General features: G+C 40.3%; 1 protein-coding gene across 3 annotated transcripts in view; it reads left to right on the forward strand.

Annotated features, from left to right (window-relative positions):
• The window catches only part of LOC122551551 (transcription factor Sp3-like), a 64504-nt gene extending 42621 nt beyond the window's left edge, over positions 1-21883 (forward strand). For all 3 annotated transcript variants that reach the window (XM_043693601.1, XM_043693600.1, XM_043693602.1), the window contains 2 exons: positions 562-761; positions 19693-21883. In XM_043693601.1, the coding sequence (XP_043549536.1) occupies positions 562-761; positions 19693-20021 (529 nt within the window). In that variant the 3' untranslated portion in view covers positions 20022-21883. The remainder of the gene's footprint in view (positions 1-561; positions 762-19692) is intronic.
• The last annotated feature ends 1112 nt before the right edge of the window (positions 21884-22995 follow it).

Here is a 22995-nt window from a genome sequence, read left to right on the forward strand (position 1 = left end):
TCTCCCTCTCTCTCTCTCTCTCTCTCTCTCCACACACACCCTCCTCCTCTCTCTCTCTCTCACCCTCCTGCTCTCGCGCGCTCTCTCTCCCTCCCTTCACTCATAACAGATACACAACTACAGGAGAACATTACTTAAACTAGCCACAACACATTGCAGCACCCAGGAATTAAGACTATAACCTATTGTTGCCTCATTCTGATTTTGTCCAACCGTCCGAAATAATTTATGGGCAGTTAATTTTATACGACTGCATTTGCATAATATTTAGAGAATCAAAAATTAAGGAATTTGGAATCAAATTTGATATTTAAACAAATCTGGCTGTAAAACCCAAGCATTTGCTTGTTCGTCCTCTAGTCTTTCTTTGTGCTAACCTTGCTAAAAGTTTTTCAATTTCCTCAGACATGTCTTAAGTGTAATGGTTGTTTGTACATAGTTACCATGACAATATTTTCAGTTAATTCTGTCACAAAATTTTGAAAATGTGTTAAATGTTTTGTGATTCAGAGGACAAAACAAAAGTGCTTGCACATTGTTTGATTTTGTGGTTTTCCTCAGATCCTCCAATAATTTGGGCAAGAAGAAACAACATATTTGCCACTTCCCTGGCTGTGGAAAGACATATGGAAAAACATCCCACCTTCGAGCTCACCTTCGCTGGCACACAGGAGAACGACCTTTTGTCTGTAACTGGGTTATCTGTGGAAAACGATTCACTCGCAGTGATGAACTGCAGCGACACAGAAAAACACATACAGGTTATTGTTTCTACTTTTTTAAAACTAGAATAGATTTCACTAATTAATGTCAGTTGCGACTATTATTTCTCAAGTATTCTTCAACAGAACTCTGTTCCTGAAGCCTTTAAACTAAATATCCAAGTTAAGTTAGATCTTATAATAAATTACAAAAAGTACAGCTACACCTTTTGCAAAACAATGTTTCCTGAATTATTGCTTTGATTACGCAGCATGTTATCTGACTTTCGGTCAGTTCACAGTATTTCCCAAATTGAAATGCTGCCTACAAGAAGGGTTAGGTACCCAGTAAAAGGATACTTTAAAAATTGTAGGTTTCATGGCAGTGATAATGTTTGTGCTTCCCTTTTTTCTCATGCTGTGGACTTTGCAGAGCTCTCTTCCAACTTGACATGGTAATGACCCTCAAGGCATTTGGCATCAGGATTGATGGGCATTAGAGCTATCCATTTTCTAGAAATATGGATAGTGACATTAGCTATTCTATTTATTCCTTCTAGTCCATGTGAGGTCATCATTCTATTGGTACTGCAGTATTAATTTAGAATAGAAAATATAATTACTGACGTCATTGCACAGTTCACTCAGTGGAAAGCACTTTTAGGTTGTTGAGAGCTTTTCAACACTGGGACTACACAAGATGAATAAGTTTGCTTTCCTCAATCACTAAATACTTCTGTGGGTTATTTCTGAGATGATGGGAAGAATTATTCCCTTTATTGGTCAGAGTATTGAGTATAGGAGTTGGGAGGTCATGTTGCCACTTAAAACGCCACAGCATAGGCCACTGTTGAAATATTACGTGCAATTCTGGTCTTCCTATCGGAAAGATGTTGTGAAACTTGAAAGGGTTCAGAAAAGATTTACAAGGATGTTGCCAGGGCTGGAGGATCGGAGCTACAGGGAGAGCCTGAACAGGCTGGGGCTGTTTTCCCTGGAACGTCGGAGGCTGAGGGGTGACCTTAGAGGTTTACAAAATTGAGGGGCATGGATAGGGTAAATAGACAAAAGTCTTTTCGCTGGGATCGGTGAGTCCAGAACTAGAGGGCCTAGGTTTAGGGTGAGAGGGGAAAGATATAAAATAGACCTAAGGGGCAACTTTTTCACGCAGAGGGTGGTATGTGTATAGAATGAGCTGCCAGAGGATGTGGTGGAGGCTGGTACAATTGCAACATTTAAGAGGCATTTGGATGGATATATGAATAGGAAGTGTATAGAGTGTTATGGGCCAGGTGCTGGCAGGTGGGACTGGATTGTGTTGGGATATCTGGTCGGCATGGACGGATTGGACCGAAGGGTCTGTTTCCATGCTGTATATCTCTATGACTCTATGACAAATAAACGCTCGCATACATTTTCTCAATTTTCCCTTGAATTGTGGTGAATTACTCACATGGAGGGTGGACAAATGTTGGTGATTACCTATTAACCAAGAAAACTGATTCTTGGATAGCATAATGGGTCTGGTGATCTCTTCTTTTAATTTGGATCAGATGCGAAATCTGAATCTGGCAAGAAGCCAGTTGACATCCTGGTTATTGACACGCTTTTTCAATTAAAGAATTTTCCTTCTTTCAGCAGTAATCTTTTTTGGTTTGGTTCGTCTTTTTAGAGAAGGAAATTACATCTTGGAGTGAATATAAATACTTGGTAGCACAGATCCTAAACATTGCTAAAAATACACTAGAAGCCGAAGCTTTTCATCTTGCAATTGTCAGAACCAGGATGCAAGAAACAAATTTGAAAACCAGTGCTTTTTACGCAGTATGAGAGATGGTGCTGAATTGTTGGGCTGTCATTGATTTGGCGAGAACAGCAAGAATGGTTAACTGTCTATCTTAATTCTCAACTTAAAAATGTGTTGCTGGAAAAGCGCAGCCGGTCAGGCAGCATCAAAGGAACAGGAGAATCAACGTTTCGGGCATAAGCCCTTCTTCAGTTTATCTTAATTCTCAAGCCAGGCAACTAGATTGATTGGTCAGGGTGTTGTCGTCCAGGGGATGCAGCATATTTTGGCTGACTCCATGATCCTTTCTTTGGAAATGATGCAGTGCATGTACAAGTTCTTTTCTGCATACATAAAACAGGGTCCTGAGTATGTATGTAGCTTCTAGCAATTGCAAATGCATCAGACTGTGAGCCCAGCTGATGATCTTAAATTTGTTTCCTGTTTAACAGTCTGGATTATTTAACAAATTATTTCTAATAACAGAATCCCATCTAATAGATATACTTTTTTTAAGGCTTGCAATTATGGGCTGGTTGAGCCCAAGTATTTTTGACTAGCTCCAAAGGGTCAACAAGGCATTTTATTGATTAGGTCTGCCAGTGGTTGGGAAATACAGCTTAAATACTTGGCATCCTACTGGCAGTAGAGCTACTGTCCCATTACTCATTGGTGGGGGAGGCATGATTTTTTTTTTGGTTTGGTGTGTAGGCTATATATCCCAGAAACTGGAAATCCTCAAAATAAAACATGACATTCTGTTAGCTTTCCTGGTTAGTTTAAATTATTAGAATCTGTACTGTGTGGAAACAAGCCCTTTGGCCCAAGAAGCCCACATTGACCCTCCGAAGAGTATCCCAACCAGACCCATTCCCCTACATTTACCCCGACTCCTGCACCTAAACTATACACTGTGGGCAACTTAGCATAGCCAGTTCACCTAACCTGCACCTCTTTGGATTGTGTGAGGAAACCAGAGCACCCGGAGGAAACCCACACAGACACTGGGAGAATGTGCAAACTCCACACAGACAGTCACCAGAGGCTGGAATCAAACCTTTTGGTCCCTGGTGTTATGAAGCAGCAGTGCTAACCACTGAATCCTCTTCATGTTTCACTTTTCTACCTATCTTTGTTATCAGCAAATTTAGCTACCATAACATCGGCACCTTCATCCAAATCATTTGTTTAAAATGTAAAGATTTGAGGCCTCAGCACTGACCCCTGTGGCACACTATTTGTGACATCCTGCCAGTCTGAAAAAGATACATTTATTTCTACTGTCTGCTTCCTGTTAACAAATCAATCTTCTATCCATGTAAGTGTTACCTCTTACATTGAGTTTTTATTTTCTGCAGTAACTTTTGATGTGACTTTATCAAATGCCTCTGGAAAGCTAAGTAGAATATATCCACTTGTTCCCCTTTGTTTACAGTATAAATAACTACAAAACTGCAGTAAGTTATTAAACTTGATTTCCCTTTGACAAAACTATGGTTGTTCACCTGATTACCTTGAACTGTATCCAAGTGACCTGTTGGAACGTCTTCAATAATAGCCTCTAGCATTTTCCTGATGACAGGTGTAAAGTTACTTGGCCTATAATTTCCTGCTTTTTGCTTCTCTCCCCTTTTGAATAAAGTATTTGCTATTTTTCGGTCTGAAAGAATATTTTCATTAATCTAATGAGTTTTGGAAACTTAAACATTAACTATGTCACTACTACTACTTTTAGGAACCTGGGTTGAAATCCATCAAGACTTAAAGACTTGTCAACTTTGTTCCAACAATTTACTCAGTGCTGCTTCCTTGGAAATTGTAATTTTCTTGTTCCTCCTGCCCTTTCAGTTCCTAATTGACAGTTATTTCCAGGATGCTCCTTGTATCTTCACTGGTGAAGACCAGTGCAAAATATCTTTTCAATTTGTCTGCTGTCTTTGCTTTTTTCCTCCATTATTAATTCCCAAGACTCACTCAGGCCTCCAGAACACACAAAATTGCAGAGTTGCTGTAGAGGTCCAAAAAAGTTTGCCGAGGATCATACCAGTGCAAAACATGTACGTGACATAAAGACTTGACAAACTCCACTTTGAAAAGGGCAAGATTTGAGGATGGCCTGATACATGTCTTGAAAATTGTCAAAGGGTTTAATATGTTAGGTATTGACGTGTTGCTTCTAGTTGTGTGACTACAACTAGGTATCATAAATAATGTCACTAATAAAACAGGTGGGAAATTGGGAGATGCTGTAAGCAGCAAGTGGGAATATTGAGGTCGGCTAGCTCAGTTGGTAGAGCTTCATACTCTTAATCTTAGGGTTGTGGGCTCAAGACCCACTTTGGGCGAAGCGGTGTTTTGTGGTGGCACGGTGGCTCAGTGGTTAGCACTGCTGCCTCACAGCACCAGAGTCCCAGGTTCGATTCCAGCCTCAGGTGACTCTGGAGTTTACACATTCTCCCTGTATCTGCGTGGGTTTTCTCTGGGTGCTCCGGTTTCCTCCCACAGTCCAAAGATGTGTAGGTCAGGTGAATCGGCCATGCTAAATTGCCCATAGTGTTAGGTGCATTAGTCAGGGGGAAATAGGTCTCAGTGGGTTACTCTTCGGAGGGTCGGTGTGGACTTGTTGGGCTGAAGGGCCTGTTTCCACACTGTAGGGAATCTAATCTAATATGGAACTTATTACTAGAAGCATAGCAGTTAGGATAACAGATTCGGGTGAAGACTATCTGAATCAACAGGAGGGAGAAGGACATAGAAAAATGTGATGTAGAGTTGAGGAAGCTCGTGGATGAGTGCCTGCATGGGTCTGTTGGACTTAACGACTTGTGTTGGTGTAGGCACTTGGCTATTTTTACAGCTTGTATTTCTGTAGTTTAGGTAAACAACCCTTAATCTGAAAAGCTCCAAAATCCAAAGGTTTTATTGTGAAGTTTTTCTCATTAACTAGGTTGTTTGGCGTGCAAACAGTTAAACCAACTCCACACTCGCTCAATTCGTGCCATTCAGAAGTGACATGGGGGCATGGCCTAGCACTGGCAGGCCTCAATTCTGTCTCAGGGCCTATCGTACTCACTGTTAGTCTGTTGTTTGGTAAGAGTTTTTATAATTTCACTGTTGAACTGTCACTTATTCTGAAAAATTCCAAAAGCCAATTGGTCCCAAGCGTTTGGGATAAAGGATTGTGTACCTTTTATCTTTAATATAACCAAATAATTTGTCTATGATGGAAAAAGTAAATGAATACTGAGCCAAAGTGGAAGAGTATTAAATAGTGACCAAACCCCCCCCCCCCCCCAGAGGGTATTAAAGGGGGCAGCTGAGATGGGCTATTCCAGTGATTTGAGGCTAGATAGTTGATCAGATGGATGCCATCCCATGGTTGCAAATGAAGGCAGAAGGCAATGGAGCCAGAAATAGATTGTTTGGGAATAGTTTCTTGCAACACAAGATGACAACAGTAGTAGGGGAGTCATTTCAAAATTTTGAACACGAGCTTAAGTTTGAAGTATCAGTGAACATCAGGAAGCAAAATAGCCCATTGAGAACAGGTAGCAGTTTGAATGAGAGAAAATTTAAACACTTGCAGGGTTAAGTCTTGCAGCTGAAAATATTGAGAGTTTCAGCAACCAGGGACAAAGGAAGAAAAATAAGCCTTTATATCGAAGAGGAAATGGGGTCCAAATGACAAGTTGGGGTAGTGTTAATTGGATGCTACGTACAGTCAATTGTCATTCAAGATTTGCTTAGGACTGTTTGTGATGTGAATGGGCAAAAATCTGGAGGAGTTCAGATGCAGTAGTGGGAAAGATAGGGTGGATCTGGAGAGTGACAGTATGCTCAAGAATTTGGAGTAGAAGCAAAAGGTGGAGGCGATTACTATTTAAGTCTTATAGAACAAAGAGCAAAGAAAATTTACAGCCCATGAACAGGCCCTTCGGCCCCTTCACGCCTGAGCCGATGAAAATGTACTTTAACCTGTTGGTCAATTTCAAAGCACTGCTCCCTACCTACTTATGCATCTGTCCAGGCGCATCTTAAATGAATCTACGGGGCCTGCCATTACCACCTCTGCTGGCAACGCATTCCAAACACCCACCACCCTCTGAAGTACTTACCGCGTGTATCCCCCTTAAACTTTCCACCTCTCACCTTGAAAGCATGACCTGTCATTATTGAATCCTTCACCCTGGGGAAAAGCTTATCCCTATCCACCCTGTCTATACCCTTCATGATTTTGTAAACCTCAATTAGGTCCCCTGTCAATCTCCTTTTTTCTAATGAAAACAATCCTAACCTACTCAACCTCTCTTCATTGCTAGCACCTTCCATACCAGGCAACATCCTCGTAAACCACCTCTGCACCCTCTCCAAAGCGTTCATATCCTTTTGGTAGTGTGACAACCGGAACTGTACATAGTATTCTAAATGCGGCCGAACCAACATCTAATACAACTTTAACGTAACTTACCAGCTCTTTTACTCAACACCCCTTCCAATGAAGGCAAGCATACTATATGCCACCTTGACCACTCTATCCACCTGTGCAGCAACCTTAAGGGTACAATGGACCTCTGCTCCCGAATCCCTCTGCCCATCAATTTTTCCCAAGGCTCTTCCATTCATTGTATAATTCGCTCTAGAATTAGTCTTGCCTAAGTGCATCACCTCACATTTGTCTGGAATGAAATCCATCTGCCACTTTTCTGCCCAACTCTCCAGTCTGTCTATATCCTCCTGTATTCTCTGACAGTCCCTTATGCTTTCTGCTACTCCACCAATCTTCGTGTCATCTGCATCCTTGCTGATCATACAACAGTGCCCTCTTCCAGATCATTTATGTATATTATAAACAACAGTGGCCCCAATACTGACCCCTGTGGAACATCACTGGTCACTTTTCTCCATTTCGAGAAACTCCCTTCAACTACTCTGTCTCCTGTTGCTCAACCAGTTCTTTATCTACCTAGCTAGAACACCCTGCACACCATGTGACTTCACTTTCTCCATTAGTCTACAATGGGGTACCTTATCAAACGCCTTAGTAAAGTCCACGTATATGACCTCAATAGCCCTTCCTTCATCTAACAACTTGGTCACTTCCTCGAAGAACTCTTAAGTTGGTAAGGCACGATCTCCCCTGCACAAAACCATATTGCCTATCACTGATAAGCTCATTCTTTTCTAAGTATAAATAGATCCTATCTCTCAGTACCCTCTCCAGCAACTTCCCCACCACTGACATCAGGCTCACTAATCTGTAGTTACCTGGAATATACCTACTACCCTTCTTGTACAGGGGGACATGACCAACCATCCAGTCCTCCGGCACCTCACCTGTATTTAAGGATGTCACAAAGATATCTGTCAGGGCCCCAGCTATTTCCTCTCTTGCCTCCCTCAGCAACATGGGATAGATCCCATCCGGTGCTGGGGATTTGTCCACCTTAATAACCTCTAGCATACATAACACATCTTCCCTACTTATGCCAACGTGATCCAGAGTAATCAAACTTCTATCTCTAATCTCAAGATTCATCACCTCAGTGAACACTGATGCAAAGTAATCATTCAGAATCTCACCCATTCTCTCAGGTTTGGCACACCGCCTTCCTTCATTCTCTTTTAGTGAACCAATCCTTTCTCTAGTTACCCGCTTGTTTCTTATATAAGAATAAAATGCTTTGGGATTTTCCTTAATTCTGCTTGCTAAAGCTATTTCATGACCCCTTTTAGCCCGCTTGATTACTTATTTTAAGACTTGTCCTACTCTTCCACTATTCCTCCAGGGCCCGTTCTGTTCTTAGCTGCTTAGACCTTATGTATGCTTCCCTTTTTCTCTTGGCTAGTCGTACAATTTCTCCTCTCATCCACGGTTCACGAATCTTGCCCTTCCTATCCTTTGCCTTCAATGGGATATGCCTGTCCTGCACCATCTTTAACCTATTTTTGAAAGTCTTCCACATCTCAAATGTGGACTTCCCTTCAAATAGCTGTGCCCAGTACACATTTCCCAGCTCCTGCCTAATTTTGATATAATTGGCCTTGGCCCGGTTTAGTATTCTTCCCTTAGGACCACTCTCTTCTTTACAAGTACTCTAAAACTTATAGAATTGTGGTCACTGTTCCCAAAGAAATCCCCCACTGCAACTTCTACCACTTGTCCTGGCTCATTCCCCAATACAGGTCCAATATGGCCCCTTCCCTCGTTGGACTATTGACATACTGTTATAGAAAACTCTCCTGGATGCTAGAAATCCCCCACTGCAACTTCTACCACTTGTCCTGGCTCATTCCCCAATACCAGGTCCAATATGGCCCCTTCCCTCGTTGGACTATTGACATACTGTTATAGAAAACTCTCCTGGATGCTTCGTACAAATTCTATTCCATCCAGACCTCTGACGCCAAGTGTATCCCAGTCAATGTTGGGAAAATTAAAATCTCCCATCACCACTACCTATTGCCTCTACATTTATTCGTAATCTGTTTACCTATTTGTTCTTTTACCTCACGCTCACTGTTGGGAGGTCTGTAATACAGCCCCAACAATGTAACTGCACCCTTCTTATTTCTCAGCTCCACCCATAATGCCTCACTATCCAAGACCGCCGTAGTGTCCTCCTTTAGCACAGCCGTGATATCGTCCCTGACCAGCAATGCAACTCTTTTACTTACCTCCCTGTCCCAATCATCATGCCCTTCCTGCAACCAACTCTCTGTGATGGCAATAATGTCATACTCCCAGGCACCAATCCAAGCCCTAAGTTCATCTGCCTGACACACTTAATACACAATGTGAAAGATAAACAGTAATAAGAACAATTTTACACTTGTGAACCGTTGGTGAAAAACAATATTTGCTCTTGAGTAGCCTTCCAACCTAATTGGTTTTTATTTCAAGCTATTTTTCCTATTTCATTTGTCCCACTGTTTCATCCACACAAATCAAATTGAAATATCAACTACAGTTTTACAGGACCCTTTAAAAATTGGCTGGGAGGTGGGTTGAGTAACAAAACAGTATGAGAAAGCATGTGTTAAGGCCAGGGAGAAAAATCAGTTCATTAAACAATTGCAGAAAGGTCCTGGCAAAATGGTTATGCCCGTTGTTAGCAAACGGATAGAAATATCATTGATAAATGTGGCATGAGTAATTGTTGCTGCTCTTGATGTCAATCTAATGCAGTAATAGTTTGTATATGCTGCAGATTGCACCATAGTCTTAAACAGAGCAGAGTGTACAAATTTATAGGAAATTATCCTTATTAGTTTATAACATGTAGATAAATTTTGGTGACTGACTCGTTAGCTTATTAGAACGTAGAACACTACAATTAATTCAATATGAATTCCTAGTTGGGGGATGGAAAATTGCAATGCAGTGAAAACTGCATGGGTTCTTGAAGACTTTCTCCTGCCTGACTGCAATGATATTCTGTATAATTATTTCATTTAAGTGTACTTGAATTCTATTTAACCAGTAATCTCAGTGCAGCACGTACATATGACGACTCAAAACAAAGTAGAATGTTTGAACAACATGGATCTTCACTGTTAGTGAGAGACCTTGTAGCTTATTAGTGTTTCATAGTATAGTATAGAAAAGAAACTCGGACCTGTCAAGTCAGTGTATCACCAAAACTACACTAAATCTATACGAGTCTTACTTTCCAGCATTAGGCCCATAGCACGGAATGTTATGATATTTCAAGTGCTTATCCAAGTATTTTTTTTTAAAGATTGAGAGGTTACCTGCCTTAACTACTTTCCCAGGTAGTGCATTCCAGACCCTGACTATTCTCTGGCTGAAAAAAAAAGTATTTTCTCAAATCTCCTTTGAGCTTTCTGGCTTGCACCATTAAAAGTAAGATCCTTTTTTCCTGATGATTCAACAAAAGGGGAACAGCTGCTTTCTGTCCACCCTCATAATCTTTTATACTTTTATCAGGTCCCCCCTTAACCTTCTCTGCTTCAAAGAAAACAAACTGTGATTATCCAGTTTCTGTTCGTACCTAAAATGCTCCATCCCACTCAACATCCTGGTGAATCTCTTCTGCACCTGCTCCAGTGTAGTTGCATCTTTCCTATAGTGTAATGACCAGATCTCTAAGTATTGCAGTTGTGGCCTAAACAGAGTTCGTATAGCAGTAACACAAAGTCCTTGTGCTTCTAATCTGTACCATGACTGATAATGGCAAGATTCTTAAATGCTACCTTTTAACCTGCCCAGTCACCTTCAGCAATTTGTGGACAAGTATCCCAAGATCCATCTGTTCCTTGGCGCTTCCTACCATTCATTGAATATTCTCTTGTTCCCTTTTTCCCCAAAGTGTACCACCTCACACTTCGCCTGGTTAAATTCCATCTGCCACTGATCTGTCCATCTGACTAATCAGTTTATATATAGTCCTTCTTATCCTCCTATTTCCTCATTGTAAACCACCAAGCCAATGTTTGTTATCCACGAGCTAAGCTCCTTCAATGCGCACGTCGTGCTGCGCACCCCCCCCAAAAAAAACACCACCAACTCACCCATATTCTCTTTGATATCACAAACAATGAGAGACCCAGAACTGATTCCTGTGGTATGTCATGCGCACTGGCATTAGTTTATCAAACAGCTTTCTGACACTACTACTTCCTGCCACGAAGCTAGTTTTGGATCCAACTTGCCAAGTTATCCTGAATCCCATGTGCTTTTATCTACTTTATCAGTTTCCCTCTTGTGACTTAGTTTTGTACGTATTTCAGTAAGGCCTTTGACACACACTTAGTTGCAACCTCTCAAAAGTCAGCTAGACATTATCTCTGAATGACAAAGCAATGCTTACTATCCCTGATCAAGCATTGTCGCTTTAATCGGCGTTTAGTTCTCTCCTTCAGAATCCCCTCCAGTTTCTTCCCATCTGCTTTTGAGGGGCTCACTGGTCTGTCATTCTCCTGTCGAACTCTACCACCCTTCTTCAAAGGTGGAACCCCACAAGTTGTACATCAGTCCTATGTCACATCTGCAGTAGCCAGAGAGAAATTGGAAATCTGGGTCAGGGCCCCTGTGATTTCCTCTCTTGTCTCTCATAATAGGCTGGGACACAATTCACCGTGATGTGGGGCTTTGTCCATTTTATTCTGCAAAAACTTCTAATACCTTTTCACTCGCTATATCGATCTGCTCAAGAAGTTCACACAGCATTTTCCAAAATTCTCTACCTCCATCTCCCTCCTTGTGAAGTATTTGTTTAACATAACCGATGTTCTCCGGCTTTCTATGGCATGCTTATCTTGGCTCCTAATTGGCGGCTCTATTTTTCTGGTTAGTCTTTTTCCCTTGAAAGTATTGTGGAATATCTTGAGATTTTCCTTCACTTTGCCAATACTTTTCATGTCTCTTTGTTCTCCTCATTGCTTTCTAAAGATCCCCCCTCCATGGCACTTTCTGTACTCTATTTGGAGTTTTGTTAGTTTCCTTCCTTTGTACCTGTTACATACCTCTTCCTCATTCAGTTTTGCATATTCCTAGACATCCAAGGTTCTCTGAGCTTGTACTCCTACATTTCACCCAAAGGAAGCATGCTGGGCATCTGCTCTCCCAATTTGTCCTCCAGTAGCTATTCCCATTGTTTGCACACCATCTTTTTTTCCTTTTCAAGGGAAAACTTAAAGCGTAGGTATTGTGGTTGCTATTACTAAAATGCTCCTCCACTGCCACCTCGAGCACCTGACTGGCTTTGTTCCCCAGAATTGAGTCCAGCATTGCAGCATCCCATGTTGGACCATCCACGTTGATATAAACAAACTCTCCTGAATACATTTCAAGAAATTTGCCACCCTCTAAACCCTTTATGCTGTGATAACCCCAATTAATGTTAGGGAAATTGAAATTCCCTAATACAGTTAACCCATTTATTTTGTACACCAGTGAATTATCTACATATCTGTTCATTAATTGTCCACTGGCTTTTTGGGGGCCTATATTGCTCTCCCATCAGACTGCCCCCTTTTTATTCCTAGGTTCTATGCACAAAACTCATTTGACCAATCCTTGAACTAATTGAATGCTCCAAGATAATCTATTCTTCCAATAGTAACTGATTCATTAATACTGCAACACCACACTACCTTTTTTACACCCACCCTGTCCTGCCTGAAGATCCTCTACCCCAGAATGTTGAGTTACCAGTCCTGTCCCTTCCTCAACCACCTGTCTCTGGCAACAACGTTGCAGTTCCACGAGTCAGTCAGAGTCTCTAGCTCATCTGTTTTATCTATAATATATCTAGCATTGAAGTATGGCCCATTCAACCTCACCTTAATCCCTTGAAACTTGGTATGTCTGAATTGCTCCTTAAGTTTGTTTCTAAGGTATGCTGTGTCACCCAACAAGAAAACGCTCAAAAGAATTTTGATTCCCTTCTCGTTTTGGTGCAAACACTGCTGTTTATGGAAATCCAGTGATGTAGGAATCGAAAACTTTCTCCTGTGCCAACTCTGGCCACATTCATCTGCCTTATTCTCCAATGTTTGTACTTACTGGCATGTGCTGCCTGGAGTAATCTTGAAATTATAACTGTTTGAAGTTCTGCTATTTAATCTGCTGCTTATCTCCCTGAATTCTTGATGCAAGTCTTTATCCCTCATTCTATCTATGTTGTTGGTACCAATTTTGTGTAATAACACTCCCCTTCAGGATACCCTGTAGCTGCTTAATGACATCCTTGACCCTGGCAATAGGTAGGCCACACACCATCTTGGGAGTTCTTTCTGCAGCCTTAGAATGGAATATCTGTTCTGCCAACTAATAAATCCAATAATTACTATTGCTTTTCTTCCTCACCTCCTGAATTGTCAGGCCGCTAATGATGCCTGAAGCTTGGCACTGTTGGCACTTCCTTGAGAAACTAACACACTCATCGCCTTCTAAACAGGAAAACAGAGTTGTAAACGTGAACCCAGGGAACTCCTTCATTGCCTGCCTGTTCCTCTTTGACTGGTGGTCACCTGTTCCCTTCTTTCCTCCAGACCATTGACCTATGGTGTTACCACTCATCTAAACATATTATCCACATGATTCTCAGCCTTGTGACGACTAGAGATGTTATGAAACGTCCACCTAAGCTCTAAAATCCAGAGTCATGATATAACTTTTAAAGGGCCAGAGGACAAAGTCTGAGTGGTTGATAATTATATCTATGGTTTCTTGATCAAGTTTGAAGTCTCTATTGCTTATCACTACGATATATTTTGATATTGTGATGTGACATGAAGACTGTTCACCTGAACAGTATCAGCCATTCTGCATTTGCAGCGCAGTAAAATTAAAACCTTCAAGGATCCTCAATAGCTACTCCAGTGGTTTCCAAGCAAACGGTTGAATAATTCATTCTCGACACTAATATTGCATATTAAACACAAGACTTCACAATTTACTAAATATGCAATAACTTGAGGAAAACATTAAACATAATCTAATGTTTATGCTTTTAAACACAAAACATTTGTTTCCAAACCCCAGTCACAAAGACAAAACACAAGAACATTTTTTTAAAAAGCTGACTTAAATAGTTTTCACGACACGTTGTTCCATAAGCATAGATGTGAGCTTGAATGCTCTTCTGGAAATATTGATCAAAGTCACTTTTTCAGTTCACTCAGGCACACCTAATAATATTTTAAACTCCGCTTTCTACTGTTCTGAAAGCTGAGGGACATGAGGCAGGGAGCTTTCAAATCTTTATTGCATGTAAGCAGCTAAATTCTCCTAGAGAACACGGTTTAAAAAAACAGCTTCACCTGTGGACCAGACCTGATAGACTGACAGACTCCCCTCAAGGCTTCAGTTACCATTCAACATTTGCTTGAATATACAGTATTTTCCACACTTGCTGGAACATTTCCCAGGTAATGGTCTCATAAATAGTCAACTTCTGCTATCTGCTTAAACACAGGGTTGCTATGTCTGTCGGGACACTTTAAATCAAAAATCATCCTGCATTTAACCTTCAGGCCTCGTATCTCAAATGAAAGCTTGTTTGGTCTGTCCCTTTTTTGCCATAAGCTGTTTGCCAAAGTCCAAAAGTAGGTATCAACCCACAATTCCCAGTCCACAATTCCAAACCAAAATTGGGAAAAGAATAAAAATGAACATTAGTGAAAGTTCTAACAACATCTGTGCATCACCATTTATCATGCTATAATACTTCAAAAACTCAAAGTGCCGATTTGAATGTGATTATAGATAAGTGGACAGAATGACAAAATTCAAGTGGAAAAACCTCTTGAATCTTGTGCAGTGTAAAACAGGTTACTGATTTACTGTGAACCAACTCTGTACTCTTGTCCTCAATTTTACCCCACAAAACTTGTTTGCAATGCACTCCAACTCTCTGAACAAGCATTGTTCCTCATATCACTTTGCTTTATAGCCGAGACATCAAATCTTTGTCCTCTTGTTCTTGATCCTTGTAACTTTCTCCATATCTACTTCCCAGAATACAGTACACAATGATTTTTGAATAGCGTCAAATCTCCTTTCAATTGTCTTTTCTCTGCCATTTTCTCCAGTCTTCATAACTGAAGCTCGACCTTGCTATAGCCAGCTATTTTGAAGTCTTAATTGTGTCCTCTGCCTTTCTATCGAGTAAAATGGGTGACAGTGAGCCAATACTTTTGTGTCAGTCTCCACTTTTGTTTTCTTGCAGTTATTGGGAGGTTTGAGAATTCTAGGCTTATGATAACCACAAAGCATTTATCAGGATGTTGCTGGGAATGAAGGGTTTGCGATACAAAAATAAATTGGAAAGGCTGGGATTCTTCACTGGAGTGTAGGAAATTGAAGGGTGACCTTAGAGGATTATAAGATCATGAAGGGCATTGATCAGGTGAATGACAATAAGATGGGGAAAGAGTGTAAAACTAGGGAGCATATGTTTGAAGTGAAAGAAGAAAAATTTTGAAAAGGGCACGAGGGGCAACCTTTACATATAGTGGTTCTGTGGAATGATTGCCAGAGAAATTGGTGGAAGCAAGTACAGTTAAAATGTTTTAAAAGACATTTGAATGCATACATGAATAGGAAAGGTTTGGAGGTGTGTGGGCCAAGTGCAGGTAGTTGGGATTTGTTTAGTTTGGGAACATGGTAGGCATGAATCGAAGGGTCTGTTTCAATGCTATATGACTCTGTTATCAGAATTGTGCCTATCTTTGAGTATGAGAATTTAAACTGCGATTTATGCATCGTGTAATAGAATTGAGATATATAATAGTATTTAATTTCATGGCACTAAACTTTAAAGGACCCCCTCTCAGAATCTGTTGTCTCTAAAATGATTCCAGGGATTTCATTTACCATTTTTATTTTAATAGATTTTCAACCTAGAGCACTATGCTGACAAATGTTGTGAGGCTGTCAATAGGAGCTGTTGCTACTGGCCTTTTGGGCAACTTTGATTTTCTGGTGAACTTTAAAGCAGCTGGAAATTTTTGTTGCAAACGTTTCGTCCCCTGTCTAGGTGACATCCTCAGTGCTTGGGAGCCTCCTGTGAAGCGCTTCTGTGGTGTTTCCTCCGGCATTTATAGTGACCTGTCCCTGCCACTTCCGGTTGTCAGTTTCAGCTGTCCGCTGTAGTGGCCGGTATATTGGGTCCAGGTCGATGTGTTTGTTGATGGAGTTTGTGGATGAGTGCCATGGCTACTAAGGATAGCTGGTCGTGTCGTTTCGTGGCTAGTTGATGGTCATGGATGCGGATCGTTAGCTGTCTTCCTGTTTGTCCTATATAGTGTCGACTGGGACTACACTACCATTATAGGGCAAGCCAAACAAAGAACTGGGGATGTCATCTAGACAGGGGACGAAACGTTTGCAACAGAAATTTCCAGCTCGGCAAACAGAACCACAACAACGAGCACCCGAGCTACAAATCTTCACCCAAACTTTAAAGCAGCACACAACTTCTGTGAAACTGTAGTGAAAAACAGTTTTAAAGCAAAATTAAAATCGGAACAATCTCATTGTTCCATTTCTTCGTAATAGTCTATTGAACCTGAAGGTAAGAACTTTTTTGAACCAGATTATTGAGAGAGGCAAGAGGAGATTTCTGGGGCCTTTACCAAGATCTTTGTATCCTCACTAGCCACTGGAGAGGTCCTGGAGGACTAGTGAATAGTTAATGTTGTTCCTCTGTTCAAGAGGGCAATAGGAATGATCCAGGAAACTATAGACTGGTGAGTCTTGAATCTGTGGTTGGAATTCTATTGGAGAAAATTCTTTAGTGATGGGATTTACGTGCATTTGGAAAAAGCATAGCTTTGTGAGGACAGGTCCTGTCATACTAACCTGTTTGAAGGTGTTTGAGGGTAGAACAGTGGACATTGTCTATGTGGACTTTTAGTATGGTTTTCAACAAGGTCCCTCCATGGTAGGCTCACCCAGAAAATTTATGATGCATAGGATCCATGCTGATTTGGCTGTTTAGATTCAGAATTGGTTTTCCCATGGAAGGCAGAGGATAGTGGTGAAAGGGTGTTTTTCTGGCTAGAGGTCTGTGACTAGTGTTCCGGAAGGTCTGTATTGGAATCTTTCGCTGTTGGTTATATATGAATGACTTGAATGAAAATGTAGATGGGTAATTAGTAAGTTTGTGAATGACACAAAGAACAGAGAAGTTGTAGATCGCTTAGAAGGTTCTCAAGGGTTACAGCAGGCTAGGGATGAGTTGTAGATATGGTGGGGGCGGGGGGAGATAGCAGTTTCAGTTTAATCTAAGTATAAGGTGCTGCTCTTTGGGAGAACAAATTTTAAGTAAAAGTATCCAGTTAATGGCAAGACCCTGTACAACATTAATGTACAGAGGGATCTTTGGGTTCAAGTCCATAGTCCCCTGAAAATGGCCAAGCGAGCACAGGGTGGTACAGAAGGTTTATGGCATAGTTAGCTTTATTGGTAAGGGAATTGAGTATAAGAGTCATGTTGTAACTTTATAAGACTTTGGTTAAGCCACACTTATTGCATTCAATTCTGGTTGCCACATTACAGCAAAGATAGGAAGGCTTTGAAGAGGGTGCAAGGAGAGGTTTGCCAGGAATGTGCCTGGATTAGAGAGTGAGTTTTAAGGAGAGGGCAGAAAAACTTTGTTTTCTCTGGAGATGTAGTGGCTGAAGGGAGACTTGAAAGAAGTCCTATAAAATTGAGATGCACAGTTAGGGTTGACGGTCAGATACCTGCACATCCACTAATATCATTTATTGTATCCGTTGCTCCCGATGCAGTCGCCTCTACATTGGGGGGACTGGACGCCTCCTCGCAGAGCACTTTAGGGAACATCTCCGGGATACCTGCACCAATCAACCACACCACCCTGTGGCCCAACATTTCAACTCCCCCTCCCACTCTGCCGAGGACAAGGAGGTCCTGGACCTCCTTCACCTCCCCTCCCTCACCACCAGACGCCTGGAGGAAGAACGCCTCATCTTCCGCCTCGGAACACTTCAACCCCAGGGCATCAATGTGGACTTCAACAGTTTCCTCATTTCCCCCCCCCCCCCACCTCCTAGTTCCAAACTACCAGCTCAGCACTGTCCCCATGACTTGTCCGGACTTGTCCTACCTGCCTATCTCCTTTTCCACCTATCCACTCCACCCTCTCCTCCCTGACCTATCACCTTCACCTCCTCCCCCACTCACCTATTGTACTCTATGCTACTTATCTCTCCACCCTTCAGGCTCTCTGCCTGTATTCCTGATGAAGGGCTTTTGCCCGAAACGTTGATTTTACTGCTTCTCAGATGCTACCTGAACTGCTGTGCTCTTCCAGCACCACTAATCCAGAATCTGGTTTCCAGTCATTGTTTTTACCTGGTCAGATTCTTTTTCCTAGAGTTGCAATATTTAATATTAGAGGGTATGCATTTAAGGTTGGGGCTCAAAGGAAATGTGAGAGGTAAGGTTTTCTTTGTGGTAGGAGTCTGGAATGTGCTGCCAGGATTGGTGGAGGAGGCAGATATTATAGGGGCATTTAAGGGGCTTTTAGATAAGCACATGAATATGCAAGATATTGAGCGATATGGGCCAAGAGTATGCAGAAAGGATTGATTTAATTTGGCGTCATGTTTAGCATATCATCATGGGCCGAAGGGCCTGTTCCTCTGATGTACTGCTCTATATTCTACGAACCTCACTGTTGACAGACAAACCCCTCCCCAAACCTCTGTTCCTAGTGTTTGGCACTATATGCATCCTCTTGGGTAATATAACATATTTCTGCCACCACTTTTAGTCTGACACTGGTGAGAAAGGTAATGAATGGTCCAATTTCGTTTACACACCAAGGCAAGACCAAATGTAATCTTTAGATGAAATAAGGTGAGAACTTGTTGAAGAAATGGGACTATAGCACAAAGTGAATCTTAGATTTTGTATCTTTTTGGAGTTTTCTTTTAGCTTGATAACAAAATTCCATAATTTGGAAAAGTTTCTTTACTGTGTGGACAGAATCTGGAAGACACAATTGAGTCTGCAGTGTTGTCATAAGTAGAAAGTATCATAGCAATTTGTTTTGGAAGTATGTTTTTTATTAATGTGATGTGATGGGCACTTACTGCCAGTTCTAGTTGCCCTTGGGGTGGTGAGATGCCTTCTTGAACCACAGAAGTCTATTTTGTGTAGAAACCCATAAGATGCTATTAGGGAGATCTTTCGACAATGAAGGAACCATGATCTATTTCCAAGACAGGATGCCAAGTGGCTTTGAGGTGAATCTGCAGGTGTCCCCATGTATCTCGTGCCCTCTGCTTTCTCGTTGGTAGTGGTCACGAGTTTAGTAGATGCTGTCTAAGAAGCCTCAGTGAATTTCTGCAGTGCATCTTGTAAGGTGGTACATACCACTGTGAGTGAGCATTGGAGATGGATATATGTCTATCAGACTGCTTACCTTGGTATGGTGTCAAGCTGTTGATGAGTTCATGATTTGCTTTGAAAAGTACACCTTGATTTGTGCATTGTAAGTATGGACAGGAATTAAATGCAGATGTAAGTGTTATATGTTGAAGTAATACTTTCATTGAGTTTTGTTTAGATTTTTAATTACAGAAGTGTACAGTTGCAAAGTATTCCACAAATTAATCTCATCTTATTCAGTTTGCATCTGTATTTCCTTCCTTACAAATTATACAAATGTTTGATTCTTTATAAAAGTCTCAATTTATACCCTGCAGGTGAGAAGAAGTTTGTCTGTCCAGAATGTTCCAAACGTTTTATAAGAAGTGACCATCTTTCAAAGCACATCAAAACACACCAGAACAAGAGAGCCAACCTCTCCAGCCACAACAGTGCAGCTATATCATCAATGGAAGTGACCTCCGCCTCTGATGTTGGTATCCTTACTTCAGGAGGAACTATTATGTCACCTGTAATAGCGAGCATTCAGCAGGGCCATATGGAAGCGATTGGAACTGACCATTCTGATGGTGCAAATACTGAAGAAATGTTACATAATACTGATATACAGTTAGTCACTATTGGTGGAGATGACTGTATGGACTGAAAAATGCCGTTTATAGAAAAAGCAATGTGTTCGTGATTTTATAATGGAGTAAAAAGCTAGTAAATTTTGAGCTTTTTCTGCAGTCTTTTTATCAGTGTGGTTAAAAAAAATTCATGTATTATGGAAAAGTGACAATGTCACTAAAATGCCTTATTTTCTATGTATTTGTAATACAGTATTCATATATCTATTGAACACTGGCAATGTTGCATGTACATTTTGCAGATACTCACCACATGTAGCAAATTTTCAAAACTAGCACTCATGATAGATTATATACACAGGGAAATAGCTATGCAAGACTGATGAGGAAATCTTGAAAATTAAAAAGATTTGGGGATGATCCAGTTCAGAATGAGAAAGTATGTACATCTTGAACGCAATTTATTGTGATAAATCTCTTTTCTATTAAATTTCATAGCAATTTTCTAATTCGATGCATTGCATTTTCTGATACAAAAGCATATTTCAGCCGTAAAGGGTCACTGGTGTGCATTCTAAAAGCTGATTAGTAAACTAGCTGTTTGCCATTTAAATGTCAAAGTATGCATTTCTGTGTATCATTAAGCTCTTTATAAAAGAGGAATATTGTAAAAAAAAAAATGGGATCTGAAGTCTTAATCTATTTTTTCAATTTATTAAAAGCCATTTTTTTCTTGCTAAATGTTAAGGGTCATCTGCCAAATGACTGTGTTGATTGTAATTAACCTTGAAGTTTCAAAGTTAACTATTACATAAAACTTCTTTGACACATTGCAGATCCTTATGCATCTACCCTTTGTAATTTTCTATACAAATTTTTACCTTAACTATTTGTTGCGCATATATATATTCGGTTTGTATTTTTATTGTGTATTTGTTAAGGTGACAGAGGTAATGCATAACTATGTAATCTCTATCATCATTTCAGACCATAGAAATGGGGATAAAGATGCTACTATTTGACTTTTCTTTTCTTCACAAGCCCCTAGGGTGACCATTATTGCTTCCAGACGTGCAGTGCTATTAAACAATTCTGTTGCACTTTGCTCCAGCATATACCAGAGACATCTTGTGCCAGTTATATTTTTTAAAGTACTGCATCTCTTTGTTATTTGTACCCCTCTGAAATTTATTTTAACTGTCTTGTCCTTTTTTGTAATGAAATCAGATGAGCAGAATAAACATTCAGATTACAGTATAAACCAGCTTTGAACTAACTGAAATGAATTGTGGTTTCAATATTTTCTTTGGTTCTAATCATTTTAAGGAACCACTAGTATGAAAATTTGATGTCGTGATATAGCATTATTCCTATGGTCAAGTAGTACTGTGTGCATATGGACACAGATATAGAGAAAAATGTTTATACCATTACTCCGTTGATCACTGTTTCTACTCTGAATCCAATTACCATTTAGTAAGTGATTTAATTATCTGGAACTCTCCAAAAAGCATACATTGTGCATTGTATTTCTACATAGGATTCAAAACTTTTGAGGTTTCCCCGCAGTGATATTTGCAGTTTAAGTATAGTTCCTATTATTTTCCTCACATAAGGTATGTCAACTTGCATTGGAAAAAATGGGCCTCAAACTAAGATGTGTTATGTGCAAGTGCCAACAGTTGGGGTAAAAAGTGTATGTTACATGTGAAAATATATAATGGATAGTACTGTTTTGTAGTGACCTATTGCTTTTTTTTTTACTTTTCATTAATGTTTTAAATAGATTGTTTGTTTGAGCAGTTTTCTTTGCATTTGAGATAAAATAGATCATACTCTTCTCCCTACCTCTTACCTTCCCTCCCAAAACAATTAATGTGGTATTTTAAAACAATGATGAAACTTGATTTTAAAATTCAATAAAAGATATATACATTGCCATGTGGTAATTGTGTCTAGTCTTACATGTTCCTTCAAAATGTATAAATATAAATTAAACTGCTAATAAAGTAAGATTATACTATCAACAAACTGCTGACCTTATTTAAATATTCATCAGTATTAAAAAGAAATCGGTCTATTCTATATAATTTGCAAAGTCTAAGTAACTTTTACGCATGGCCTCTGCATTTTCATTTGTTCAAAGGGGGAAAGTACAAATTCTTAAAACTAGTTCCATCAGAGTTTATAAATTGCTAAACTTAGCTGTTGCATTATCATGAGTACAGATCATTTTTGCAGTTTTTTTTTAGGGTAAAGTTGCATGTTATAATGTTTCTGATTCTGTATGCTGACCATGTGAACATTAATGTCATGGTATAGATTAAGGAGTTATAGAACTTTGTTCTTAGGTCTTTAATATCATGCCCTATGAAATATGCTTATTAATGTGTATTTCTGATAGTAAAGCACCAGTACAATATCAGCTGTAAGATTTTAATACCATCTTTGTTCATCCATTCTTTCTTTTAATGTCAAACATCGATTGTCCAGGTGAATGAAAAATTAAAGCTGAAAAATAGGGATTATATATTAGAAATAGTGTGCTTGTTGTAAGCCATTTTAGTAATTGTCATTATCATATGGAATTTTGAGAGTACAGTTAAGTCTCAAACATTTTGGCCTAGAAGATTAGAAGTGTAGGATTGCTCCTGTTTTAAACTCCCATACGTTATTCCAAGGAACACTGGGCAAATAAATCACAACTGATTAGATTAGATTACTTGGTGTGGAAACAGGCCCTTCGGCCCAACAAGTCCACACCGACCCGCCGAAGTGCAACCAACCCATACCCCTACATTTACCCCTTACCTAACACTACGGGCAATTTAGCATGGCCAATTCACCTGACCTGCACATCTTTGGACTGTGGGAGGAAACCGGAGCACCCAGAGGAAACCCATGCAGACACGGGGAGAACGTGCAAACTCCACACAGTCGGTCGCCGGAGGTGGGAATTGAACCCGGATCTCTGGCGCTATGAGGCAGCAGTGCTAACGACTGTGCCGGTGTATGCTTGCTAAATGTGACACAGGTAATAAGGCCACAATA

This window comes from Chiloscyllium plagiosum, chromosome 7, assembly GCF_004010195.1.
Source record: "Chiloscyllium plagiosum isolate BGI_BamShark_2017 chromosome 7, ASM401019v2, whole genome shotgun sequence".
Classification (NCBI taxonomy): domain Eukaryota; kingdom Metazoa; phylum Chordata; class Chondrichthyes; order Orectolobiformes; family Hemiscylliidae; genus Chiloscyllium; species Chiloscyllium plagiosum.